This window comes from Lytechinus variegatus, chromosome 17, assembly GCF_018143015.1.
Source record: "Lytechinus variegatus isolate NC3 chromosome 17, Lvar_3.0, whole genome shotgun sequence".
Lineage (NCBI taxonomy): Eukaryota > Metazoa > Echinodermata > Echinoidea > Temnopleuroida > Toxopneustidae > Lytechinus > Lytechinus variegatus.
Genome location: NC_054756.1, coordinates 23,710,747 through 23,738,627, shown reverse-complemented (window position 1 = coordinate 23,738,627; position 27,881 = coordinate 23,710,747). Strand labels below are relative to the sequence as shown.

Here is a 27,881-nt window from a genome sequence, read left to right as displayed (position 1 = left end):
AAGACAGAAAAAGAGAAGGAATAGGAAACGAGGTGGTGTAACTGTGATTCCAAGAGCTGTTTCTAATTCCCCAAAAGACACATAAAGACGGAAAATACCTTTTATTAATATGCCATATCAAATTTAATGATATAATTCAGCAAATTGACCAAAACATATTGCGAAGTGAGAGGAGAAGCAAAGTATTCCCAATTGACATTTGGAAGGGAAATGAATAGCAGAATTTCAGACAATTTCTTTAATCCATAAAAAAAAATGCAATTCAGCCATTTTCATTTGCGGAATTTGAGCAAATTCTTAATAAACTTGATAAATGTAATTTCAAAACAGATAAATCTAACAATGAACCATTTTCCAGAAATAACAATGATGGTAACACAGCTTGAGGTTAACACTTATAGCTCAGTCTTCAAAAGACTATCTTTCCCGATGCCAACTACCAGTGCTTCCCCCAACCTAAGTTCCAACGCTTCGAGGTTGACCGTTTCCCCATTCCGATCCATCCTTGAACTTATCTCGACCACGCCTTCACTGGAGTCTATCGTAACCCCATTGGCTAGAAGTGCGTTGACGTAATCACCAATCACAATCGATTTCTTTCCTAAGTGAATAGCCACTAGATAAGACGGTTGTTCCGATTCGTCAGGGTTTGGTCTGCGTATAAAGGAGAAAATATCGTCGGTGACAATGCCGTAGTCCATGGCATTGGTGTGGAATGCCGGGCGCTGCATACGGATTCGGGCCAAGGCTTTGTAGAGACTAAGGACTGATGTGGGGTCTTTTTGCTCGGACTGTAAAATTAATAAAAAGATAAATCTTTGTAAACCAAGAGTTTCGACTACTGTGCACCTCTTGATAATAGTATCATTTACCATATAACACCTTTACCAACATCGGATGAATTCTAAAAGGGAAATGTTGCTTTGCTCTAGAATACTGGACTACTTAATTTCCGTCTTTTTGAAAGATTTATACTATATTTGATGGCTCAGGATGGAATAACGACTGGAATATTTCTGGCCTTTCATGAAATAACACCATCCAATATATTTATTTTCTATCCCATACCTCCCCCCCGAGAAATTTGATTGAGCAAGTCATGTCACTTACCATATAGACATCATCAATTTAGATAAAAAAAAAAACAAATTTGATCGTTGAAATGCGACTAACAAGCAGTTCATGACGTCATTGAGTGTCATTGCGTTAACAAAGTTAACATCTTCAGAAGACGTAACGCAGAATAAATTGCATTGTCAAGATATTTTTTTATTTTGTGTCTTGTTTGTGATTAATAATAATGTTGAGAGAGATTTGTGGATTTGGACTGTCCAGAGAAGCTTATGAAGCAAGCGAAGCAAAAGTTTTGATGGCGCCTTGTATTGTCAAAGAAAATCTACAGCTTACTATACATTTGTAAATATATGTAACTAATTTTTAGCTAGCGAAAACGGTGGAAATTCGGATTTCGGAAAGGCTAGCAAGCATACCTGACAGTGACAATATCAATTATACACATCCCCGTATCTCTCCCAATTGGGCATTGTTGATATTGCTCTCTCTCACTCACTGATTTTACTACATTTTATTGCCACTGATTATTATGTTTATATTTTTGGGGAAATTGAAGTGTACCTCGACGTTGACACCCATCTTGTAGTTGTCATGAACCGGTAACCATGTCTTCTCCGCGGTGCTGAATCCTGCATTCTTCTCCATGTTCCACTGCATGGGGGATCTTTCTGGGTCTCTTGAGTATTTCTCCCAGCAACACTGTATCAACCAACAGAAACAAAATGATTACACAAATACTCTTCTGCGCCATTCAAGATGGCATAAATCTTCTTCCTTGTTCGTCAATCATCTCATATCTGAACGAATCATGTTATATAATGTAAGACGTGTGGATAGAGACACCTAGATAATCCTCAGAAACAGAATGTGTCAACCAAGAGAACAATATACCAAAATACTTTCACAAGATTGAAGTGAATCCTCCTCTCTTGGCGGTGTTTGTCAGAGCTCTTAAATCTTGAATATATGCATATTGCTTATAAAATTTCCCTTACAATAAGGTGATCGAGGCTCTGGGATGTGTTTCATGAAATGACTTATCAGACGTTTTATCCGACAAGTCCTGCTTTATCTGACATTTACAGCGCACTCCAACCAATCAGAATCAAATAGATTTGTCAGATCTGACATCTTGACGGACGGACAATGTTCGTGAAACGTTCCCTAGATATGTATTTCTGTTTTTGTATTACAATTGTATCTTCTACGATGGGTGCACCGAAAATATGGGAATTCCAGATGAACCCAACCCTTCTACTGCTCATATCAACACCGACCAGGGACCGTGGAAACGGGAAGGGGAAGCTGCGGGGGCTTCAGCCCCTCTACTCCTTTTATAAAAAAAACCCGTGTACAGAAAACGTAAAACTGATGATGACTTTTTGCATGGTCAGCCACCGCCCTCTTCCACTTTCTAAACCGTCCCGCGGCCCGTGCGGTAATGATCTCTACAGATATTCCAGGCCATAACATAAGATGGTTTTCTGAGATTATTCTGACAGATACTTACAGGGTTGTTCTTGCCCCAGGGGTCTTGGGTTTCCTCAAACGTAACCTTGATGTGGTCCATCCCCAGCTCCTCACCGTAGTAAGTTGTCGGTGTTCCCGGCAGAAGGAGGCAGAGAACATTAGCTGCCCGAGCATACTCCATACCCCAACGGTATCCGATCCGATAATTATCGTGATTGCCGACCTGATGTGAATAATTGGAATATTTCACTTTGGTACGTTGAACACCTAGGTTTTATAAAAGTTTCGAACTGACGAGATCAACGAATATTTTAGTCTTATCATAAGCACTCTCTATCAATAGCTTTTCCAACATTTAAAAAAAATTGACTTCGGCTCTGCAAAGGTCATCCGGTTACCTTTGTAATGTTAATGACAATAATAATACTATTAAATAAATATTTACATTGCGTCTGTTAAAATCTAAGCACTTTACATTACAAAATATTTCGCTTCAGCTTAGAATTGCCCCAGTCAATGTCGACCGCTTTGGTGACTTAATCAATGGTTTACTTTCAAAATAAACAAATGATCGTCATTATGCACATATTGTATATGTACATTGCAGTGTATAAAAACTGAGGTACATGTACGATAAGAAGTAGGCTATTTCCAAAGTTTGTCGACGACCAAAACATGCTAGAAAATAAATCCATGCTGTTTTTGATACGCTGCTTTCATTCGCTCGGCCTGCATACCAACCAAGGCGATAAGACAAGAGAACTTTTCAAAAATAAAATGTTTCTGATTTATCCTGGGAATAGTCAGCCCTCAACACTAGGCATACACAGCAAAAACTGTTTTAACCGGTGTACATAGAGGACTACACCAATTATTTTACTCCGGTGCTAAATTGTGCTATTACATCACCTTTAGTTGTTACATTGACACTCTTTGGTGTTATGTTCAATCTCTAGGGTATACTTTTAACACCTCAGGGTGTGGTTCTCTATTAACACCAACTCTATTAACGCCACAGTTTTTACAGTGTACACACGCACACATAATGTGCACCGGTGACCAATTTGAGGATGAAATATCAAATAAAACGTACCACCCAGTTTGGCCATTTTCCATCAGGAACATTATGCATCCACTCGTCGACGAGATTGAAGATTGCAGTGCCAGAAAGATCCTTTGCGTGAAGATCCATGAACTGGAAATTCAAGGGGAAGTCGGCTTCGGGATCGTCGTCGGTGCCGTAGTAGTCAACGAGGATTGCAGGTTTATTATACGCCTCCGTCATCATAAATCTTGGGGAGAAAAAAATTGAAAGTATCCTTCATTATCCCTTTTCAACCAAGCCAGGCTAATGATATCCTACATGTATATACAACGTAATGGAAATACTAGCATTAGGGTTTATGTTAACGGTGAAACCGGGATGTGGGAGTTAGAACCCCCACTTCCCTGATTAAAGTGATGATAATAAAATGCGACCGGGGAACTTTCCTGAAGGTAAAGAGGGGGGGGTGGATATTGTCTGTTGAATATTATCTGAAATGCATGTAAATTATGAAATTTTATGTTCATTTTCGATGGTGGCTTGGGAGAAACATACGATGAGTTGTACCCCCAATCCAATATTTTGCCTCCTTTAGTTACCTTTCAAATCGTCAACAATGCACAAAATTATTACATGTGGGGTGCCCTAAGGGTCATTACTTGGCCCCTTCTTTTATTTTATTTAATAATGGCTTGTATCGTTCAGCAAAAAATCATTTTGTTTTATCATATACGCTGATAATCCAAACATTGTTTACTCTAATAGAAATCTCGATCAATTGTGCAATATTGTGAACTCTGAATTAGTAAAGGTTTTTCAATGGTGTAATGCAAATGAACTTACAATTAATTATAAGAAAAAGAACTATATGATATTTCGAAATTCCGCTACAGGCATGTTGACTTTCATCATGTAAAGGTTAAATTTGAATGATAACATTATTTCAAGAGTTGAAAGTACAAGGTTTCTTGGTGTTATTGTAAATAGTAGATTAAGCTGGTCAAAACATATAAACGAAATTGAAAACAAAATTTCTAAAAGCATTGGTATTACATACAGTTTTTAGGTTTTTATCTTCCAAAAAAAAGTATCGCGTACATCATATTACTCTTCAATTTTGCCTTATCTTTCCTATTGTAATGTAGTTTGGGCCAACACGTACCCAAGTTATCTTAAAAAGTTATGTTCCCTCCAAACTAAAATAGTGCAGCTAACAATGTGCCGTTTACAAACACTGAATCATTATATTTTCTGTGTATTCTTTGACATTGTACACTGTGAACATGCATGAATAAATAAATGTAGATAAATGTAGATGTAGAATATTTAATTCCCTTAAGCTGCTTAAACTCAGAGATATCAACAAACTTCAACAATGTATTTTTTTGTATAGGTCTGTTAACTTCCACTTCTATCAAAATTGAATAATATTTTTGTACCTACTACAACTGCCCATAATTTTGATACTCGCTCTAGAAACCAAACAATAATTAAAAAAAAACATAGAAAATTATCTTTCAGCACAAAATAATGACTGACTGGTCCTAAAATATGGAATGATCTTCCTGAAAATATTACAAAGTCCCTGTCGACATCAAGTTTCAAATACAAGCAAAAAAAAATCCTGATATCAGCAAATATTTGAATTTCCGTATAAAAGCATTTTTTTTTTGGTTTAAATTTATTATACTCTGATAGAAATCTTGATCAATTGTGCAATATTGCGAACTCTGAATTAGTAAATTTTTGTGAATGGGTAAATGCAAATAAACTTACAATTAATTATTTCAAAAATGTACCTATATCCGCTATAGGCACATTGACTTTCATCATGTAAAGGTTAACTTTGAATGCTAACATTATTTCCAGAGTTCAAAGGGCAATGTTTCTTGGTGTAATTGTAAATAGTAGATAAGGCTGGTCATAACATGTAAACGAAATTGAAAACAAAATATCTAAATGCAATGGTATTATATATCGTGTGAGTTTTTATCTTCCACAAAAAAATATATCGCGTATACTATATTGCTCTTCAATCTTGCCTTATCTTTCCTATTGTAATGTAGTTTTGGCAAACACGTACCCAAGCCATCTTAAAAAGTTATGTTCCCTCCAAACTGAAATAGTGCAGCTAACAATGTACGTAACCTATTCTATAGTATAATAACTATGCATTTGTTTTGCTACTTTGTATCATAAATGACATGTTGTTAGTATCTAATCAAGTATATACATCTTGTATCATGCGAAGTAATTCACGCCAGTTCTTCTACTACTACTACAACAACTATTACTACTACTACTTCTACTACTACCACTACTACTACTCCTCCTCCTCCTACTACTACTACTACTACCAGTGGCGGACCGTGACTCGGAGGAGAAAAGCATTGGGGGGCACAGCATTGTTCTCAAGCAATGCAGTGCCCCCCCATGCTTCATCTCCGCCGGGTCACGGTCCGCTACTGACTACTACTACTACTATACTAGTACTACTTCTTCTACTCCTACTACTACTACAACTACTATTACTACTACTACTACTACTACTACTACTACTACTACTACTACTACTACTCCTACTACTACTATACTACTACTACTGCAGCTACTTGCTCGCCTCTCTAGCCCTTTTCTTCTCCTCTCTTCTATTTATTTCCCTTCTTTTAGCCCTTTCATTTGGTATTTGTTGTTTAGGTACAGGCGTCTCCCGACCCTAGCATCTGCTGCTTTCAGGGGTTCTTTTAACCCCTTCTCCCATGTACATAAATTACATATTGCATTTTTATTCATTGTTTATATTATTCGAATTTGGACACTGGTGAGATAGTAAGATGTCGTCGGATTGTAGAGTCGTGAGCTTTAGGTTAGTTAACGATAAGCTGAAGTTAAGATTTTTAAAGATGTTGAAGATTGTTTTCAGTGTGATCACAATATGTATTAGTTCAGTGATATTAAGTGGTGAAGTAAAATTCTATGAGAATGGATTAACAGATGATCCTTTTATAAGAATGTTTGTAGGTTACAATTGTCAAAAGAAATGAAACAAAGTAAAGGATTGTTTTTTAAGGTATTATTACTGGTGAAGTGTGATACATCAAAACATTGAAGTTTGGTGATTATTGATTAGATCAATGCAGGATATTTTTTTCAAGGATTTTGTATTTAGAGACAGGTTGAGAGTTCGTTATTACACATTGGATCAATAGAGGATCATTTGTTTTTTTTTATTGTTAACCTTAGAGTCAGAGTGGTATATTATCATTCGGAAGTGTTACTATTTTTTCTCTCTCTTTAATAAACTTCATATGTTCGGCAAGAATTGAAGACGTTTTGATATTGGAATTGTTTACTGAAATAAATTGTAAATTGTGATTTGGTACACATTGAATAGATCTAACTTTTATTAGGGTTCACCCTTTGGACAGCTAGGAAAGAAATCAATCCTTATCGCAAGTCACTCATTGAATGATAACATGTTTTGGGGGTTGCCTTGGCTGGTAATTAAATCAAAATGAAACATTTGGAACAAGATAACTTGTGTGAAAACAGAAAAATCAAAGAAACAGATCAACAAAAGTTTAAGAGATATTGAAGGAATAATAAGAAAGTTGTGAGCATTTGAACTTCAGATTATTATTTTAATGTAGATCATCCAATTTGGCAATGCGACAAAGATGTGTGATGTAACATGTGAACAACTTTCACATTGCTTTTGTATATATCTCACTTAAATGCCTCTTTTGTGACATCTATCAGTAGACCATGAATCGTTTCTATAGAACGGCTGGTAATACAGATTTTCAAAGAATATATTATTGATAAAATTTTTGTATCACCATAAGAAAGAGCAAGAAGAGACGTTTGGGGGTATTTCTATAGCCCATCAATGGGAAAATTGTTCACATGTGACATTACACACATTTGTCCTATTGCCAACTAAATGATCTCCATAGCATCAGTGATCGCAATATTCAAATGCTCATAACTTTTTCATTATATGTCCAATTTTTTTCAATTTTTCTTTGATCTTATTTTTTTATTTTTCGGTTTCCTCACAAGCCCACTTGTTCCAAAGGTTTCATTCCCCTTTAAGCAGGCTTTCATTGTACCTTTCGGGAGCGTTAATTATACATCAGTTTATGAAAACTGGCGTGTTTAAACTGATAAACTGTCGACATAAAAGATATCAAAGGTTGTATTACCTGTAATTTGGTTCCGCGCTGTATTTCTCCATGACCTCCCGACGCCATGACTTCACTATCTCGTGGTGATCCGGATGATTGTGAGAATATATGTTCAGTGTGCTATGGTGTACTGGGGCTACAATAGGAATCAGAAAACAGGTGGAATTATATCTAAAAATAAATAAATAATATATAAATATATATATATAAAGATAGATAGATATATTATTTATTGATTTCATTTCCAGGCAAGAAAACATGACAGCAATAGAAACATTACAAAAGAAATGTAAAATTGAGCACCAGCCAATGCCTGGGGATCACCTAAAAGAATTGAAAATTCTGTCGAGAGGTTCTCCACATTGGCTGGTGTCAACATGGAAAAACTCAAAATAGCAATAAATTCAAACATGTAATTACTGATTACAATACTTCTATATAAATTAACCTTCATCGTAATATAAAAAAACAAGGTTATCAAATTAATACTTTAAGAAAAAATGTAGATTGAGTCAAATCAGGAATTAGTAATTTATCAAATTAGAGACAGAGATGGTAGGTCAATTTATTGAATTTTGAGAATCTGAAATGAATTGTTGTATATGACATTTGTCACGGTTATGTGCGGGTTTAACAAAAATAAAAACAGCAAAGTAAGTATATAACAAATAATGATTAAAAAAAATCAAGATTCATACCCAAAGTATACTCAAGGAAACGACTTCTTAGATATCAACTGAATTTAAGCTACAAAAAACTGTCTAACACTTGGGTCTATTTGATTTGAAATTCTTGCTCTTTTAATAATTTAGAGTTTGGTATGATGTAATATATTATTTAAACACAGAAATTCGGCATGAAGAGCTTTACAAAGCATACTTTTTTTAGAATTGAATAAAAACACTTCGTAAGAAATGCAAAGAACCGTTTTTCCTTGACCATTTGCACAGTAAAGTGAATTACAAGCTAAGTGCAACTAAAGTGATAAAATATAAATTGGATACAACATATTACTCATTTGTCAAGTAAAAAAAACACGTTTTAGGCAGAATGACTATAATGATTAACAAGAATGATCATTTATATGTATTGTAGCCAGACCGACTTTCTATCCTGACGAGCTGGTTCGTTTCGGCTGCAATATACATCCAGTTGGTGTAAAGTCCGTCTTTTTCACTTCTGACTCCTAGCTCCTTCTCAGTAAGTTAGATTATATGTCGTGGATTTCAACATCTCCGTCATTCCGTATCTCCATTACCTCAATCATTCCAGTAATTGGTATCTCCGTAATTTCAGTATTTCGGAATCTCAGTAATTTCAATACTTTAATTCAGTATCCTCACTCATCTCAGTAATGTCAGTATTCTCAGTAAATTCCGTATTTTCAGTATCTCGGTAAATTCAGTATTTTCCGTATCTCATTAGTAAAGTCAGTATTCTCACTCCTTCTCTAGTCAGTACTTCTGCTCTTCCGACCATGTATACTTGTAACTCCATACAACAAAACAACGACAAGCAGGAATCAAGTCATTCAGTTCTTATAACTTTACTGAAGAGAATGTAATGCTCACCCTGTCGCAGCATATTTCGATAAAAATTGAACAGTTTCGTTCTGTAACCACTTAATGCCAAGCATACTGCATAATTCATAATCGAGCACGATTATACTCAACGATTCTGGGGGTGCCGTGGCCGAGTGGTCTAAGGCGCCTGTCTATACATGGAAAGTCCGGGGTTCGATCCCGACCGCGACACCTGTGCCCGTGAGCAAGGCATTTAATCTACAATGCTCTTTTATCCTGCTTTCAAATAAATGAAAATGCTATATGCGTTATTGGTAACTAGGTGTGCACTTGTTAAAAAAAAATTCTGGAGGGAGATTGTCAGGCCTAAAATTTAATCATCTTTTTAAAAAAAATTAAACTCATGACACAAATCTTTACAACAACAGCAATGGTAATTGGCACTACTATTTATACCTGAACAGTAAAGAACAATTAAAGATAAACATCTAACATAATCCAACAGTTGTAAACATCGTATTTCTCAGCAGATAGTGTTTAAACACCTTTTAAAGAAAATACTTACATAATCGATCACAAACGATTAGTGAATTTCTTTGCAACTATATAGTACATGGATTAAAAATTATTCTACGCTCTTCACCGTTCCAAAAGCATGCTGAACATTAAATAAACCTTTCATTTCGTTACAATATATATATATATATATATATATATATATATATATATACATGCATGTATATGATTATATCATTATTATTATAATTTTTGTCAATATTTTCTTTTTTATTATTATCATATCTTCCATTTATATTTTGTGTTTTTTATAATAATAACGCCGCTGGAAACAGTTATGAACCCCGCCCATAAACATGATAAACCTTTTAAAAAAATCCAAACCTACCCTAGTTGCTAATTCAGAGGGCTGAAAGTTCGGGTTTGGTGGGTCATCTCTCATATAATGATCTTCTATGATGAATGCAATGGCATCTACACGCAATCCGTCTACCCATCGTTTCATCCAAAATTCAATAACGTTCTGAAATGCAAAAGAAGACTGTACTTATACTGTACTAACTTCGAATTATTAGAATGATAATATCGAAAAATTATTTTCAGATAAAAAAGCCCCATTTAATTAGAGACGCACTTAAATTCCTAGTTGAGTGTGATATAAAATGTATGACCGCTTTGGTCAATGACAATGATTTTATTTACCCATGTCACCCTAATTCGGGTATTGGGGATACTATCAGAGAACATTATGATAGATTATAAATAAAAAAATGGTCTATTTATTCCAAAAACAATATACATTTGGCAGTAAATGGCTGAAAAAAAAATGTGTTTACAAATGGTTCACATATATATAATATATATATATATATATATATATATATATATATATATATATATATATATATATATATATATATATATAATACAAATTCAAAATAATACAAGTATTAGACCTCGTAGACTCAAAATCGTTGATATGATAACAATGTTGGGTCCGTTGAAAGTAGTAAATAGATTAATCATAATTTTCCACAAATCGCTCAAAAGGAAATACTAATTTATTAAACACGAGTGCAATAAATACAAAATTCAGTAATCAATAATACAAAGTGGAAGTAGTATATAATAAATTGTTGCGCAGAAAAACGGATTATTAATGAAAATTTGAACAGATTAATCAGCATTTGCCACTAATTATGCAATAGAAAAATACAATTTCATTAAAATCTAGTAATATAAATACAAAATTCAACAGACAATAAATAGAATGGGAAAATATATTCTCGACTTTATATTCACACCAGAACACATTACACCCAGAAGAACTATATGCCGGTATGTTAAATGTAGATATTGTTATATGAATATTATTTGCATTGAAATGTTTCTATAGAAGTTTCACAAAAATCGTCATTAAGATTATATTTTGCTTAATTTGAAAGTTCTAAGAAGTAAACTTGTTTTATTTGAAGTTTGGCATTATGTTCGGAATAATAAAAACGTAATTTTGCTTTGCGGCAAGTTCTGTGGTTTTAGTAAAGTCCAAATCGGCTTCAAGTCGCAGCCGACAATGACGACATTGCAATGTGAAATTGAATTTGCTTTTATTCTTACAGGAAGGCTCGAACTCAACTGAATTCCGATGTCAGTAGTCCTTACCACTATTCTCAACTCTAGTCGCTAAGATTTTATCATCTGAAATGTTCATTTCAAATATTATTACAATTTCTTTGAAATTCGCATCGCAACGAAGAGCATAGTGTGCGCTGGGCATCTTGTATCCTTTAAATCTTTATGAAAACAAAAAAACGATAGTTCACATGTATCATGTACTCTGAAAGTGCTTTTAGCAGAAACACAGGACGGTATAAATATAACTCACATGTTGTGAAAATATGAAACCTAACTCGACATACCTTCATTTCTTCTCTTACACTAGGATCGAGGTAATTGAGGTCCGGTTGCTCCTTGGTGAAGGTGTGATAGTAAAACTGTTGCCTCGTTTCATCCCATGTCCATGTTGGTCCGTCGAAAGGACTGATCTGTAAAGTAGGGGAGTTTTCCAAAGTTAAAGATATCCGTATGGAAATACCCACAATTTTGAACCCCGACTATATCATGTTTTCATGCTTTTTGGTCTTTTTTCTATACGTTTAACAAGGTCGGCCTGAAATTTCTTCCAACCATTACCCTATGTCATGAATGGACATTTTTTACTGAAATGTTCGGAAACAAGAAATCGAACACATAATTTCTTTACTTAAATTGGTGGAAATTATAATATTGTCTAAGTTTATAAAAAGTGTTTACGATGTTTTTTTAAACTGGCATATATATGGCAAGAGAGAGTACGCTTTGTGAAGCATCCGCATTTTAGTATTTAGCCCATCGAAATAAAAAATGGAAAAAGCTCCTGTATATGGTACTGTGCATGTGAACCACAGGAAAAGTACTACATTAAAATCGTAATAGGTCCATGATTTCAGAAATAACAGTATATGGTGTCATGCCAACACGTAATGCTAAAAATCCACTAGGCCATTCGGCGCCAATTGGTTCACTGTTTGAAAATGTGTCCTTAAAATAAAAGAAGTTCCTGCAGCAGAGTCTGGAGAACACCTGTAATCTTACCAGATTGCGTAATTTTACTGGAAATTGGTATTTCGTGTATGGAACCTTATAAATTTCCTTTAAGAAAAAACACTTTTCCCCTATTTAAACAAACCTGTTCTGTTAAATTGCAGAAAATTCCTGTTTTATGAATTTACAGAATGATTCTGTTATTACAGAATCTTGTTTTTTCTGTAAAATCAGGGTTTTTTAATAGTGTACCACTTTGCACTACAAAGCGGTTTTGCCTAGTGGCATTGCAGTGGCATAAACTGGGTGGGAGGTATAGTTTGAGCCGTCGCATGGCACTAGGCGTCTGTTCGGCAACACTAGGCGCCACATCCGCTTTACAATGGCGCGAACTGGCGACGGCGTAGTGGACTCCTAGCATTACCCAGTTCGTCGGAATACATTCTCTAGGGTCGGAAGACACACAGCCAGGCTTCGGGTCCTTCCAAACAAAGTAATCCCTGTAAGGATTCCGATAGTCGCGGTTCTTCATGCTTTCGACAAACCAAGGATGCTGGTCGCTTGTGTAACCCGGAACAAAATCCAATATTACCCGGATGCCTAAATAAACCAATGAGCAAATACGCATTATCATTATTAGCCCCCTATGGGAAAGTAAAATGTTGATCACTGCTCTTATGTCAAATGACAGTTGACATTAAATCATGTCATGATTTAATGTCCAACTGTCATTTGACATATGATAATGGATGGTTACATTTTTAAGTAGAACAATGATCATAAGTTAAAGGGGAAGTTCACCCTAAAGAAAACTTTGTGGTAAAAATATCAGAAAAAATAATGAAAAATATTGGTGAAGGTTTGAGGATAATCCGTTAAAGAGTAAGAAAGTTATTAGAGTTCAAAGTTTTGGATTTGTGACGTCATAAACGAGCAGCTGCCCCATGTGTTATGTAATATAAAATGCATGAATTTCAAATTTTGTATGGTTCCTGATGACTTAATTTTGTTTTCTATTCATGATCGGGTGTGAAATGATTTGTCTATTGATATATAAAAGGTACAGTGAAAACCATTTTCAATTTCTGAGAAAATGACATTTCATTGATTTTTTACCATTCGCTATGTAGGAATGCTGCTCGCATATGACGTCACAAATCAAATAATTGAAATTCTAATATCTTCTTAATTACTTGATGGATTTTTCTCAAACCTTTGGCAATATTTTTTATTATTTCTTCTGCTATTTTTACAATAAACCTTTTGTCAGGGTGAACTTCCCCTTTAAGGTCAACTTTAAAGTCAACCCAGAGACAATCTATCGAAGGTTTTGTTATATTAACGAGTCTTGATCTATTGAATGTAAAGATCCATCGTCAGGCCCCATGATTATTTTTTGTCAACGGGTTCCGTCTACAAAAGAGTTTTGATAGATCTCATCAACTTCAACTATATATGTGATATAGGTATCTCATCAGTCATCTACAGGAAAGTTGCACAATTTACTTTGCGAACTAAAAGGAGCGCATCTAATTGTTAAGACAACGATGAATGTGTGGCAATATATCATATCTAGAAGAAATTTTGAACACACATTGAATTAAATGTTGCCATGTCTGGCTTTCCATAGTTGTGGTTGATTAGATTAATAGCAACTCTTTGTAAGACGGGGCCCATTTCGGCCCTTAGCGGGAAGTGCCACTTTCGTACTGGCATTCGCCTATCCGGTAACACAGTCATGCTGCATGCCTCGTCATATATGTTAATAGATATCATGAACGTTTCGAGGGGGGGGTCGAAACTACAGCCCCTGTGATTATTTTTTTTAGTAGTAGTAAAATGGGGGAAGAGAAGGGACAAAAACTTTTTAAACAGAGGAGTCCAAGTCGTAACGAATTATATCACGAATCAATTGCGTACAAAAACATAACCTCGTTTTTGCTTGACCCTAATCCCCCCCCCCCCCCCCAGGTCCCGACCCCTGAAATACTCACCGAGGTCATGGGCATGATCAACCAGTTCATCGAAGTCGTCCAGCGTCCCGAAGATGGGGTCGATGTCGGTGAAGTTGCTTATGTCGTAGCCAAAGTCGACGAACGGTGATCGATAGATAGGGCTAAGCCAAATTGCCCCGACACCGATGTCGAGAAAATATTCAAGACGACTTGTGATACCTGGTATTGGAGAAAGAGGTCATGAATTATATATATATATACATACATAACGATATTACATTTCGCGTGTTGGACATTGATGAGATAAAAAAAGACGTGGGATTTACGTCGAAAATTTGGACTTGGAAATAAACTCTGTTGGAACTAGTATAATGCATTACCACTTATATATGTGTGTGTGTGTAATAAAAACTCATTTTTTATACAAGAAACGTGCGAAAAGGAGTATACAGTTTGCCAACCTCCACCCATATTGGCAACTCCCGTGATCAATCCAAGTCCATGCCCACCTTTTTAATGTTCAGATATTTCTTCACTATTTTATCAATTTACACCCAACTTAGTTTGCTTTAATTTTAGATTCGTATTCATATAAACTTCCTTTTTTGTGGGGGTGGAATTGTCCTTTAACATCTGTTTATCAGCTTTGTTATTGTGCTGTTTGTGTACCGTTGTTCAGATTGTTTGAGCTCTGGTCTGCCTTTGTTATTTTATTTATTCAGTTCACTTTGTAAGCACTTCCGTTCTCTGAAAATAAGTTCCTGAAAATGGCCAAAACGCAATTTGATTTCAAAAGCTACCAATTTGGGACTGTGCTCGACTTTAAACACAATTTTTTTCTCCGATTGACCCTGTTGACCGTGGACATGTGTGAGTGAATACTATATAAATATATATATATATATATATATACATATATATATATATATATATATATATACTCTGTAAAAATGAAGGGCTAATTTAGCACTTACGCACTACGAGCGTTGATTCTCTACTTTAGATTTGAAGAAGAAAATCAGCACTCGTAGTGCAATCATTATACAAGCACTGTGAGTGCTAAATTAGCACTTCATTTTTTACAGTGTATATACAAGGCAACAGTATTTGTCTATTAAAACAAAAACTTCGATGTAAATTTACAGAAAGGCCGTTACCTTTTAGATCTCCTATACCATCTCCGTCTGAGTCCATGAAAGACCTCGGGTAGATCTGATAGATGATAGTGTTCTTCCACCATTCCCGCCATCCAAATTCCCGACCCTCGATCAGAAATGCACCTCTCCAGAAAACAGAACGTTCTAACGACACCATCAGAGATAGGCTTCCCAGCAACAGCCAATGCAACGCGGTCGCCATTATTTGTTGGAATAAATGAACATCTTCCTTCGTGTATGCCGTGTGTGTTTTTTTTTATTGGTTTACAAGGATACAAAGGGTGTTTGCTGGAAAAGAATAACTCCAGAATATAATGATTCACGCCGGACATGAACCCCAATAGAACCGGTGGGTATGTCAATATGCTAAATGTGTGTAGGTCAAAAAACAACCAAACTGATGGAGTAGTTTAACAGTCTAATTGGGTATTCAAAAAATCGAAAAAAAAATCGAAATCGAAAATAGTTAACGGTAGCGAGCGGTGATGATTTTTTTCTCTCCGCTCAACGACCGCTCCAACAACGCTCGCGCGGTGTGACCAGGCCTTTTGTGGGTTGTAGCAGGGGCAGATTGAGGTTTCGCTAATGGTGGATTTTTTTTTCCATCCACATTTTCCCCACCCGGCCCCTGATAGTGTGTTGTTGTTGTTACTTTTGGAGGGGGCAGTCCTAAAAAGACCGAAGTTCCAAGTAAATCTTAGCTTTATTCTTACAAACAGGATTTGAGTTCTCATACAAAAAATATATATATTGAGTGTGCGAAGTGCGAGCTCAATATGGATTATTTCATTTATTCATTCCTGAAATAAAACATTTTGAGCAATTTTTATAATCATGAAGAGGACGCGTATCTAACTATACAACTGATGCGAGCGCGAGATGAAATTGGACGATTTAGACAAACAACTTTGCGCGAGCTGAAATTTTTGACGATTTGGACCTTTGTAATGCTGAACCTAGTGGGTGTCGAGTGACAATTGATAAGAGCGCGAAGTGCGAACTGAATTTATTTGTTGTGACCTGAATAATTGGACAGTTAACCACTTTTTAAAATATAGATAATATAGCCGGCGCGCAGATTTTATTGAGATCTCACCCTATCTAATTCGGGGGCCTCGGCGGCACCCCCCTCAACGGTTCACGCAATGTTTTCGCCGCGCCAATTTTTACCGTCAATTCTTTCGCAGCTTTTGAGAAAAAAAATCGACACCCGGGTACGCGGTTTAGAAATTACGCAACGATTTTTTAAGTGCATGTCAAACCCAAAATTTCTCAAAACGTGATTTCGTGTGTAAAGTCAATGCATAAATATATGATCATTTTTAGTTTTGCTGGTCTAAAAGGATTTCTTTTATGTTGTTTATGCTTTTAAAAGAGCCCCCAACAAGATTCATCGAACAAACAAGGAAAAACAAGATGTTGTTTGAAGGTTTGCATGGTGGCATGTACAATCGCTGATGTGGTTTACGGTACACCATGTGGAGTGTTATAGAAACAGTGGATAGAAGAAGAGAAGAAATGGATAGGCGAGAAATTGGAGATTTGAGAGTAGAGTATTCTTTCTTGAAAGTAGTCCTGAAAAGGACTGTAAACCAGAAGGAATGAGAACAGCTTGAGTAGTAGAGCTGATGAGGAGATGCTGGCTTATATCGGCGAGTAGAGATGATTAGTAGTAGAGAGACTCGACGTTTCGGACAGGTTGACTGTCCGTCTTCAGGTCTTCCGTCTCCTGAAGACGGACAGTCAACCTGTCCGAAACGTCGAGTCTCTCTACTACTAATCATTAGAAAAATTAAATCAGCGCCAGTTCATTGTTAACTCAGTTATCAAAGCCAAGAGTTTTCCTGCGTAGTTCTGTATCACGTACAAACTTTAGTGGTCACTATATGGCGTAGGAACCCTGTATGAACAAAAAGCACACACAAATAATAATTCCTTAATGGTATAAAGAACCGTCCTCCATCTTTCTAAATCCAAGTTTGTATTTCTTCTCTTACATATTTTCACGTGTTTCTAATATTAGAGTTGATTATTTTTTAGTTTCAATAATCAGGTTTTTCCCTCAAATAAAATACCCAAAATCTTTAAGTGAATTGATTCCTTTAACAATATATTTATTACCCAATATCAGGTCAATAGGAGTTCAGGATTTGTATCTACATTGTTAAAGGACAAGTCCACTCCAACAAAAAAAGATGATTTTTAAAAAGAGAAAATCCAATAAGCATAACACTGAAAATTTCATCAAAATCCGATGTAAAAGACAGTTATTACATGTTAAAGTTCGTTTATTTCACAAAACAGTTATATGCACACCCTGGTCGGTATGAAAATGGGGAGACTTATGACGTCATCCATTCTTTATTTCTTTTGTATTTATTATATGAAACATGAATTTTTCTATTTTTTCATCATTGTCAAGTGAAACGATGATTAATTCATTCCTGAACATGAATAATAAGTATCGTTTAATATTATATGGTTTAGTCAAGTTGATCTTTATTGTCAAATCTGTAAAAAAAATGAAATATTGTATAATTCAAACAATAAAAACTAGAGAAAAAGTGAGGAACATCATCATCCGTCTCATTTACATTGTCACCGAGCTGTGCATACACTGTTAAAAAGGCCTGATTTTACAGAAAAATAAAAGAAGATTTTGCAGAAAGCGATACCAGAATCATTCTTTAAATTCATGAAACAGGAATTTTTCTGCAATTAAACAGAACAGGTCTGTTAGAAAAAGGGGAAAAGAGTGTTTTATTTAAGGAAATTTGTAAGATTACACACACCAAATACCAATTTCCTGTAAGATTACGCACTCTGGTAAGATTACAGGTGTTCTCGAGACTCTGCTGCAGAACTTCTTTTGGTTTAAGGATAAATTTTCTAACAGTGCATATCACCAGGTCAGTGTTTCGTGAAAAATAAGCGAAACTTAACATAACTTCGTTATTTTACATCCGATTTTGATGAAATTTTCAGTGTTATGCAAGTTTGATTTTCTGGGGTGGACTTGACCTTTAATGTTATGCTCTATCTAATAAATGCGAAAAGAAAATTGTATGATTGACACTAACACGCTTGCATGTGGTTACAAAGACCAGTGATATAAAAAGAAGAGAAGACGTTGATATTAGTTATAGTATTTCGATAGAGCGAAAGAGAGAGGGATACAAATTAATACTGAGCCAGATATAAAATATGTTAAATTAATAAGAGGAAAAGATATGAATATCTAAAGAAAACAAACCTAGAAATATACGAACAGTGAGGGATAGAAAAACATAAAAGAAAACAACATAAAAATAAAAGAAAAACCGACAGAGAAAGATGTAGGGGCGGGACTTTAAATTATCAATAAGCAGAAAGTCCAAGAAATTGCAGTCCAATTTTAGGTTAAAGGGGAGCTCGTTAACAAATGGGGAAAATTGTGTTCTTTTGTATCAGTGCATGGATACCTTAACCGTGTCTTAACACACTAGTGACCATGGTGACCACTATCAACGAAATGCCTTGGCTTTGATAACCAGAAATAGTGACCAACGGAATGACACTGATTTAATTTTCCTAATTGCAAACTTTATTGTTGGTGAAATACAATTAACTTAATTATTTCCCACGTGTTGTAAAAGGGAGGTGTTTGTTTACCTGGTTTCTTTATTTTATATTTTGGTGGTTGTTTACAGCAAATCTAAACTCTTTTGTCGTTCGATCCCAGGATTAAAGAGACGATACAGGCTGATAATAATATCATATGAACAGATGAATCGATATCGGACAAACAAATACTGAATTCTCATTAAAATCGGACAAAGAAATAACAAAGTTATGATATTCTAAATTTCTGCAATATTTCCGTAAATCAGAACATGCATATCCTTATGAATATGCAATGATCAAGCTGGTGATGTCATATCTCCACTTATTGCTTTGTATTTTATTATACGGAATTTTTTATTAATCTAAACTTTGTCCACTAAGGATGGAAATAATTGGATTGACAACTTATTTAACGCATAGAATATTCACTGCTGCAACTTACTTTGATATAAGAGACACATATCGTACGAACATATACGAAAATATATATAAAAACTTGTAATTTCATTTATTGATAGCATATTAAGAAAATGAACGGAATTTCGGTTAATAATGCATATCCATGATGACGTGCATATACCAAATGTTAAAAATAATATTGTTTAAGTGTAATATATAATAACTTTGTTATTTGTAATCAGATTTTTGCTGAAAATGTCATCTTTCTACATGGTGAATTCACTCCTTTTTTTTATTAAGATATGTTTATTCTGTTGCTTGGAGTATCATCTCTCTCGTTTTAAATCCAATTTATCCAATTTAAATGCACTTCCATCAGATTGCAAAAGCACTCGGCCTAAATAAAACGTAGGGAAACAATGAAATCAAAGGAGAATAGAATACGTGATTATATTAATGGCCCTGAGTTTAAATTAATCATCGCCAATGGTGCTATGAGAAAAATGGGACAAGATTGATTCTTGGAGTAATGGTTGTAATGATTTTGTTTTCATATCTTCGTTCTTAAAACAGGCAGTATATATGTCGAACAAAATAAAACTTGATAAAACTGCTCTGTGAGTATTCATTTCGGCAGAACTGGATCGAACTCGAAGATATCGCACGTATATCATTTTACCATGAAAACTGAAAACCCGCAGGCCTATACTTTCATTAACGGAGTGAACGCGGTAATGATTATGGTAAATGATGTTTATGATGTGCCGAGTGCTTGTGTTTTTTTTTTCAGTATTGATAATGCTATCACCATTGCATAATTCGATGTATAAGTTTCATTAGTATTGTGTAATTTGAGTTTGATTTTTTCATTTTTTGCATATTTTGATTTTTTCATTTTTTGCATATTTTGTATTTTTGTATTACCTAATTATTGATTCAGTTTCAAACATACATAACATCTAATTAATACGTGTATCTTTGTACATTTTCTTTGAAATTGAAGGAGATGGTATTTACGAAACATGCATTTTTCATTTTAAAAGTTTTCATCCGAGTCAAACTCATCAAGATTCAATTTCGTCAATTGAAAAATTAACCAGATAATTTACAATAAAAAAAATCCAATATTTGTTTGCAGATTTTTATGAGATAATCTACTTTTTACTCTATTTATCTTTATACAGTTTATTTTTAGCCTAAAGTATCCCCTTTAAACTTCATAATAAATGAGACAATCACGTGTGTCTACATTTTAAATGTTTTATTTGTGTGTTTTCCTTATTCATGTATATATTTCCCGTTTCATCATTGTATCAGCATTTTGTGGTAATTAATGAAAATCCATGAAAAAAAATTATCTTCCTATCAATTTTTCACCATTAGCTAAATCTGAAGTCGGTCATCCTCCTCCTTCTATTCAAGCAGTATATGCATGGTGAGTTGTAATATGAAGGTTTTTTTTCATAAGGTAACCCCCCCCCCCCCCTCCGTCTGCCGACGTACCTAGTTTATACGACAGTAAAAACTTTTCTCTGTGATGCATCTTTTGAAAATCTGTAGGTCTCGAACGTGCCCTCCCATAAAACGAAAACCTGCTCTACATCGATAGACTTGATGAAACAAATATGAATTTCAAGTGAAATTTGTACAAAAGTAATGTGGGAGGTTTTCATGTGGGACACCACATATTTTTGTTGAGGTGCCGATGGAGCATGTTCAGAGAATAAGTGATCTAAACATGCTAATCAATAATTTAAATTTTCTCAAAAGTATCATAAATCTGTTTCTTTGATTTTTTCTCTGTCTGTAAAGAAAATTTAACAGGATTTAAAGGATTTTAGTGGTTTTACTCCTCTTTAATTATTGACTTCGATATTGGAATTCCTTACTCGTTTGTATAAAACGTTCGTCCAGTAAAACCGTATAAAAAGCCGTTGGTATAGATGATAATGGTGATGATGTTGATAATGATAATGGAAGTTATAATAATGAAAACAATACTAATGCTAATAATACTTTAATTAAGCGCCTTTTTTCAGAGGATAATAAGAATCATTAAACTAAAAAAAATTACCCAATATTGGGTAAAATGGGAATATGCATGTTGATTTGGTCAAAATATACCAAATATTTTGAAATTTGTACGCACTATTACATTAAAATTTTCCCTTTAAACATGTATTTTGACTTATATCGGGTAAAATTTTACTCAATGTTTTTAGAGTGTATAACCCCGGGTTAAACTCGAACTACAGAGTGCACCATTCTATCAGTAGCGGTCATTGCATTCAAGGAATTTATTTCACTTCGGCTGAGTGCAGCAGTGCGCTGTTATTCCTAAACAAAACCATTTAGAGATGAAACGATAGAAACATATTATAATTTGCCAAAGACTTGCTAAAATTCATTATGAACACCATCCCCATCATTACCACCATCGTCAATATCTCTGTCATAATCACCACGTTCATCATCAATATTTCCGACTTCATCACTGCGATCAACACCACAACCACCATCATTATCACCACCAACATCACACATCACCATCTCCATCATCTTTATCAATACCGTAGTCATCATTATCACCATCATCATCCATCACCACCAACATCATCATCATTATCACCACCACCATCACTACCAATACCACCATCTTCATCATCATTATCGTTATCGTCATTATCGTCATCATCATCCTTATATTTTTGTTACTTTCCTTTAAACGACTATCTAAAAAATACAGGTAGGCTTGTACTCGGTGAGGGATCATGTAAAATAGAAGGCCGAGACGATAGCTGTCAGTATCTCCTTCTCGATTCTGGTCTAACTATCCAATTAGCGTTGAAGAACATGCCTTTTCGGGCCTTTAGCAACATAACCTCGCTGTACTGTGGTTTTCCAGGTGAATATGGCTTAATTTAAGTTCACCCCCCCCCCTTGAGCTTTTTTCCTACGTCTTTTTTGTGGACCTTTTTATCTTTCCTTACCCCAGATCAGTCGTTTTGAAATTAGTATACCAGACTCTATTTCATTCAAAGTCTGAGCTTAATTTTTTTATTTAAAAAAAATGATGAATGTACGTATTATTTCTTGACTATACCAAAATTAGAACCCACAACCTGGCCAGTGTACAGTAAGCGCAATATGTATGACATTCCGTCACGCTGATCGGTTGCTTGAGAAGATGCCAATTATTCTTCTTGTTTTTACGAAATTTTGGGAGAAACGTAATGTCACATAATTGGGTCAAAATGTACGTAGCCATCTTCTAGAATAATCTTGTAAGGCTTGAAAATCGTGAAAAGGGCTTATGCAACAATTGAATAAATCAAATAAGTTTGTTTAAAGCTTTTACATGAAATGACATTATAAACTTTGGCGATCCTCACAAATTACTTTATTCACACAAAATACAGATTGTTTTTCCGAACCCTGTTTACATGGGGGGCAATGCAAGGAAGAAGTTCACGGATTTAGCTGCAATTGTCGAGTAGGTTATGGGGGATTGCAATGCGAATCTGGTAAGTAACTTCTTGTATTTTCTTTTGCCTTTGAATTCTTAAGGACACCCTTTATTGGAAATGTCATGGAAATAGTTCTCTATGCGAAAATATGTAATTGAAGATATTATTTAATTCATCGTTTTTTTGTGGTTTATAAACAAAGTTACACACATGTTTTCCGTATAAGCGCGTGTACGTGCAGGTGAGTGGTGGTGTCTGTGAGGGTGTGTGTGTGTGTGTGTGTGGAGGAGAGTGAACTTTAGAAATAAGAAATGCATAACATATCTCTCCTCCACCAAAAGGATATCTTTCCTTACTTAATGGGCGATATAACATTGAATGTATCATGAGATGAAAATAGATGTCCATTGACTTACGAGGCGGGCATACGGTAAACCTTAAAAACAGTACGGTGAAAAGTCGCGCCGCAAGTTTCCAGGAATCTACCAATTAAATTGATGGGCGACTCACAACGTTAATTTGCGTCTTTCGTAAATATTGCGCTATATTCACCGTAAAATTAGACCGGAATATACGGTTTCGGCGTTAAAAAAAATACATATTTATTACGTGGGCTGTACGATACTTTTTTGCTAGCTTGTCAGACTGAGCCGTGCATAAATGGTGGAACGTGCGCGGAGGAAATCGGAGGTTATAGATGTTCTTGTCCTAGAGGCTTCGCTGGAGCTCACTGTGAACACAGCGGTATGTTATACAATCATATCATTAGTAGTTTTGTATTAAACAATTTCTTTCGGAAATAACGTACACTACAAAAGCTCTGGTGTTGATTTGATTTAACAACAGTCCGGAATTTATATATGTCAACACCAGAGAAGACAGTGTTAAACACCAGTTTTGTTTTGGTCTAACACCAGATAGGAGCTTATACAACACCAATTAGTATTAAAACAGCATCGATTTGATTGCAAACTGGTGTTGATTCAATACTTCTATGGTGTGGACATATACATATTCCCGGCTGGTGTTAAATTAACACAAGAGTTTTTGCGATGTTAATGGACAGAAGATTGTAAGTTTGAAGAGCTAATTGCAAAGAATCTTGGAATAGGAAAAGGAGAGAAATTAAGAAAAACTCGGATATTCAACGTAAAGCTACAGAATGTAGCTTTTGATGGTTTGAAATAACAGAAATTTAGGGTCTCATTTAGGGTCTCATTAGGGAATCATTTCGATTCCTCGCACCCTTATTCTTTTACTTCTTGAATCATAAAAGAAGTTACAACTTTCATTGATAATAAAACTTGCGGAGATAATGTAGTATTTATTCCCTGGCCTGTGTATGCCTCAAGGATTCAGTTATTTTCATTTCAGTCTTTAAAACTTTGATATCAGCCAAGTATTAACGTTACATGGTGTTTTTTTTCTACCATTCAATTTTAGTGTATTGAAGTACACTTTTTCCTGGAAAAGAGCTCCTCAAATTTCACTTTTTATTTCTCTTTGTTTTGTGCCATTAAAAAATATCTATCCAGTTTCTATCCAATTATTTCGAATATACATTTTCTTTAAAATAAAGAATGGTGATATGTTTTGGCAGAGAGCTAGGATGAACTAATATTGCAAACTTTTCTACTGTAAGTTGTGCATCTGTTTTCTTATAATTATAGCTCTAACTCTAATTTAAAAAATAAAGCTGTGACAAAGTTATCTATGTATAATTTGGTTTGATCAGAAAGCATTTGATCATATTTGAACATTTCTTTTTTGCCATAGTTTCCGTTTAATACATCTTTGACACGAAGATTGAGATCACACATTTATTAAGATTAACGGCTATCTCTTAGAATTTTTGTATCGGCAAATGACTTCCGAGTTTGAGGTAGGCCTCATAATAAGCGATTCCACTACTCTAATTCATCATCGCCTGTTCTGTTAATTCTGGTTTAGACATCTGTCCAGAGGAATGGGTGACGGGGAAAACAAAATGTTTCAAAGTTGATGGTTATCGAAACGAGTATTACGAGTCAACGCAGCACTGTCGATACTTGGGCGACGTCACTTTGGGAAGCGGGCATCTCGTCCAACCTTCTCTGCTCTTCATAGAAGAAGAGGAAGACTTCACATTTCTGAGTCCTCATCTCAACACAAACATGTCGGAGGGCGTGTGGGTGAATTGCTGGGATGGTAATGGACAATGGAAGTGTTATCCTGACAGTTACGGATACCTAATTGGAGCCAACCAAAGTTCGTACAGAAGTAAGCCAGCGGTAACGTTTTAATGTCCGCCGAAGGAAATTTTTATCCCAGAATCTTATAATTGTTACTCCCTATTTTACTTTCCCTATAAAATGGCGCGCTTAATCAATAATTAGTATGTTACGTTCGCTTTTTTGTTGGCAGTTATGATGGTCATTATTTTAGCAGAAAGTAAAAAATAAAGAAGCCCCCCCTCCCCCTCCACAAACATGATATGGAAATCTTTCATTGATGGAAACGGATTTCAAAGAATGAAGATAGAAAATAAAAGTGGAAGTTCACCCTGAAGAAACGCTTGCTGTAAAAATAGCAAAAAAAATTATTGGTGGTTTGAGGAAAATCCAGAATTTTTAAAATAAAAATGGATTTGTGACGTTATTAAAGGACAAGTCCACCTAGGCAAAAAGTTGATTTTAATAATAAGAGAAAAATCCAACAAGTATATAACACGGAAGATTTCATCAAAATCGGATGTAAAATAAGTTTCGCTTAATTTCACAAAACAGTTATATGCACATCCTGTTCGGTGTGCCGATGAGGGAACTGATGACATCACTCACTCACTATTTCTTTTGTATTTTATTATATGAAATATGAATTATTCTTATGTTCTCTTCATTGTCCTGTGAGACAAAGTTTATTCCTCCCTGAACATGTGGTATTGCCGTTGTTTTATGGCTCAGTTAAATTGGACCTTCATGTCAAATTGGTGAAAATTGAAATATTGTATAATTCAAACAATAAAAAAAACACAAGAAAAAGCGAGTGATGGACGTCATCGACTCTCTCATTTACATGTGACTGAGTTGTGCATCTAACTGTTTTGTGAAAAATAAGCGAAACTTTAAAATGTCATAACTTTCTTATTTTGCATCCGATTTTGATGAAATTTTCAGCACTGTGCTAGTTTGATATTTCTCTATTGATTCAAGTCATAATTTTCCTGGGGTGGACTTGACCTTTAACAAGCAGCTGCCCATAGGTTATGTAATATAAAATGCATAAAATTCAAATTTTTAATGGTTCGTGATGACTTATTTTTGTTTTCTTCTTAGGAACGGGTGTCAAAATGATTTGTCGATTGATATACTGAATGTACCGTAAAATATTTTCACTTTTCAGAGAAAATGACATTTCATACTTTTTTTTACCAATCGATATATAGGAAAGCTGCTCACATACAATGTATGACGTCACAAATCAAATCATTGAAATTCTTATCACTTTGCTTTATTCTTCGACGGATTTTTCTGAAACCTTCGGCGATATTTTTCATTATTTTTTTTCAGCTATTTTTACAATAAACCTTTTTTCAGGGAATACTTAGCCGTCGGTTTATGAAAAAAAAAATAAAAAAGGAACTGCTACAGTCGTTATGGGATTATATGAAATAATATTATCAGATGAGTACATCATATAGTCTTGAGAACAGTCATATAGGGTACTAAACCGTGAGATAAATTTTCTTGAAGAATTACAGTATACGTCTATGTGCGTGGGGTTAGGATGTGTTTTACTGAAGTGTTAAGGAGGGGCTGTATTCAGTAATATCTTCACCAGTGTCGTGAGAGTGGTTCGCATCCCCGGTTCGCATCCCTCTAAGCCAGGGGCCGTGGAACGAGTGGGGGGGGGGGGGGCTGAGCCCGAGGTGGGGGGCTGACCATGCAGAAAATCACAATCATATGGTCATTTTTACATTTTTGTACATGGTTTTTGGAAAAAAAATGGGGAGGGGGACTTCAGACCCCCCCCCCCAACCCGATTCCGCGGCCCCTGTAAGCTATGGCAATTTCACATGGATAATCTTATTTGCAAGTTTTTATCACTTTCCAAATATCTACTATTTTTTTAAATATATTTTAGTATAGGCTTATAGACTTTACTGTTATATTCAAAGCTTTGTGATCGTGTGATTTTAATAACAATATAGATAATCAATCATTATTGAAGTAAATTAACCTGTTTTAGAATATCTTTTTTTCAAATCCTCATTTTCGTGCAGACTGGGCTGATAATCTTCAGTTCACGGTAGGAAATAATTGTGCGATTATGGACCCTATCAGCGGGAAATGGTATGATGAAGACTGTTACGTGGCGAGGTTTGCTGTCTGTCAGGTTAACATTCCCTCCTTCGGTATCCATCTGCTTGCATGAAAAGATCAATTCATCGGCGGTGCTATAGGAGGCAACTGGGTCAGTCGAGATTTTCAAGATCATAAATAAATAGAGGAGGGGATAAAGGAGTAGGAATAACAAGAACGGCATGCATGTATATGATAGAGCTTGTTTGCTGTGCCATGCAGAATCAAACGTCATGATGAACCACATCGTAGCATTTAGAAACTTAATTAATTTTCGATGCTTTCTTGGCTTTCAGTCTGGTACCGGATGCGTGTGATTGTTTTGCTTTCTTGTATGGGAAGCTGGATGCCGGCTTGAGAATATTCATGTTCATCTGTCACTATATAGACTTGGTTTACGTTCATACAAACGGGTTGAGCATTTTCTTTGATGTGTTGAGTTGCATAATGTTGTATCTGGGTTTATGTCTTTGTTGTAATTGACGAGCCATTTTAACTGTATTTTTTATACTTATATGTTGTATATTATTATTTGTAAACAGCTATAGTATAATGCGCAGTA

The 27,881-nt window shown here is 35.1% G+C and overlaps 2 protein-coding genes across 2 annotated transcripts; one reads left to right on the top strand and one right to left on the bottom strand.

The window, feature by feature from the left end:
• Positions 1-383: 383 nt before the first annotated feature.
• On the bottom strand, positions 384-15,784 carry LOC121430940 (alpha-glucosidase-like). The gene is made up of 10 exons (XM_041628376.1): positions 15,511-15,784; positions 14,393-14,572; positions 12,823-12,998; positions 11,735-11,860; positions 10,200-10,338; positions 7,795-7,906; positions 3,638-3,836; positions 2,585-2,767; positions 1,636-1,773; positions 384-791 (listed from the first exon to the last, which is right to left on the bottom strand). The coding sequence occupies exons 1-10, from the start codon at positions 15,710-15,712 to the stop codon at positions 396-398; spliced, it is 1,851 nt and encodes a 616-aa protein (XP_041484310.1). The 5' UTR covers positions 15,713-15,784; the 3' UTR covers positions 384-395.
• LOC121430939 (neurogenic locus notch homolog protein 4-like) lies at positions 15,772-27,881 on the top strand. Its single transcript, XM_041628375.1, has 7 exons — positions 15,772-15,859; positions 20,896-20,947; positions 22,259-22,417; positions 22,932-23,036; positions 23,616-23,723; positions 24,930-25,238; positions 27,241-27,881. Exons 2-7 carry the CDS (start codon positions 20,941-20,943, stop codon positions 27,390-27,392), a joined length of 840 nt encoding a protein of 279 aa, XP_041484309.1. The 5' UTR covers positions 15,772-15,859; positions 20,896-20,940; the 3' UTR covers positions 27,393-27,881.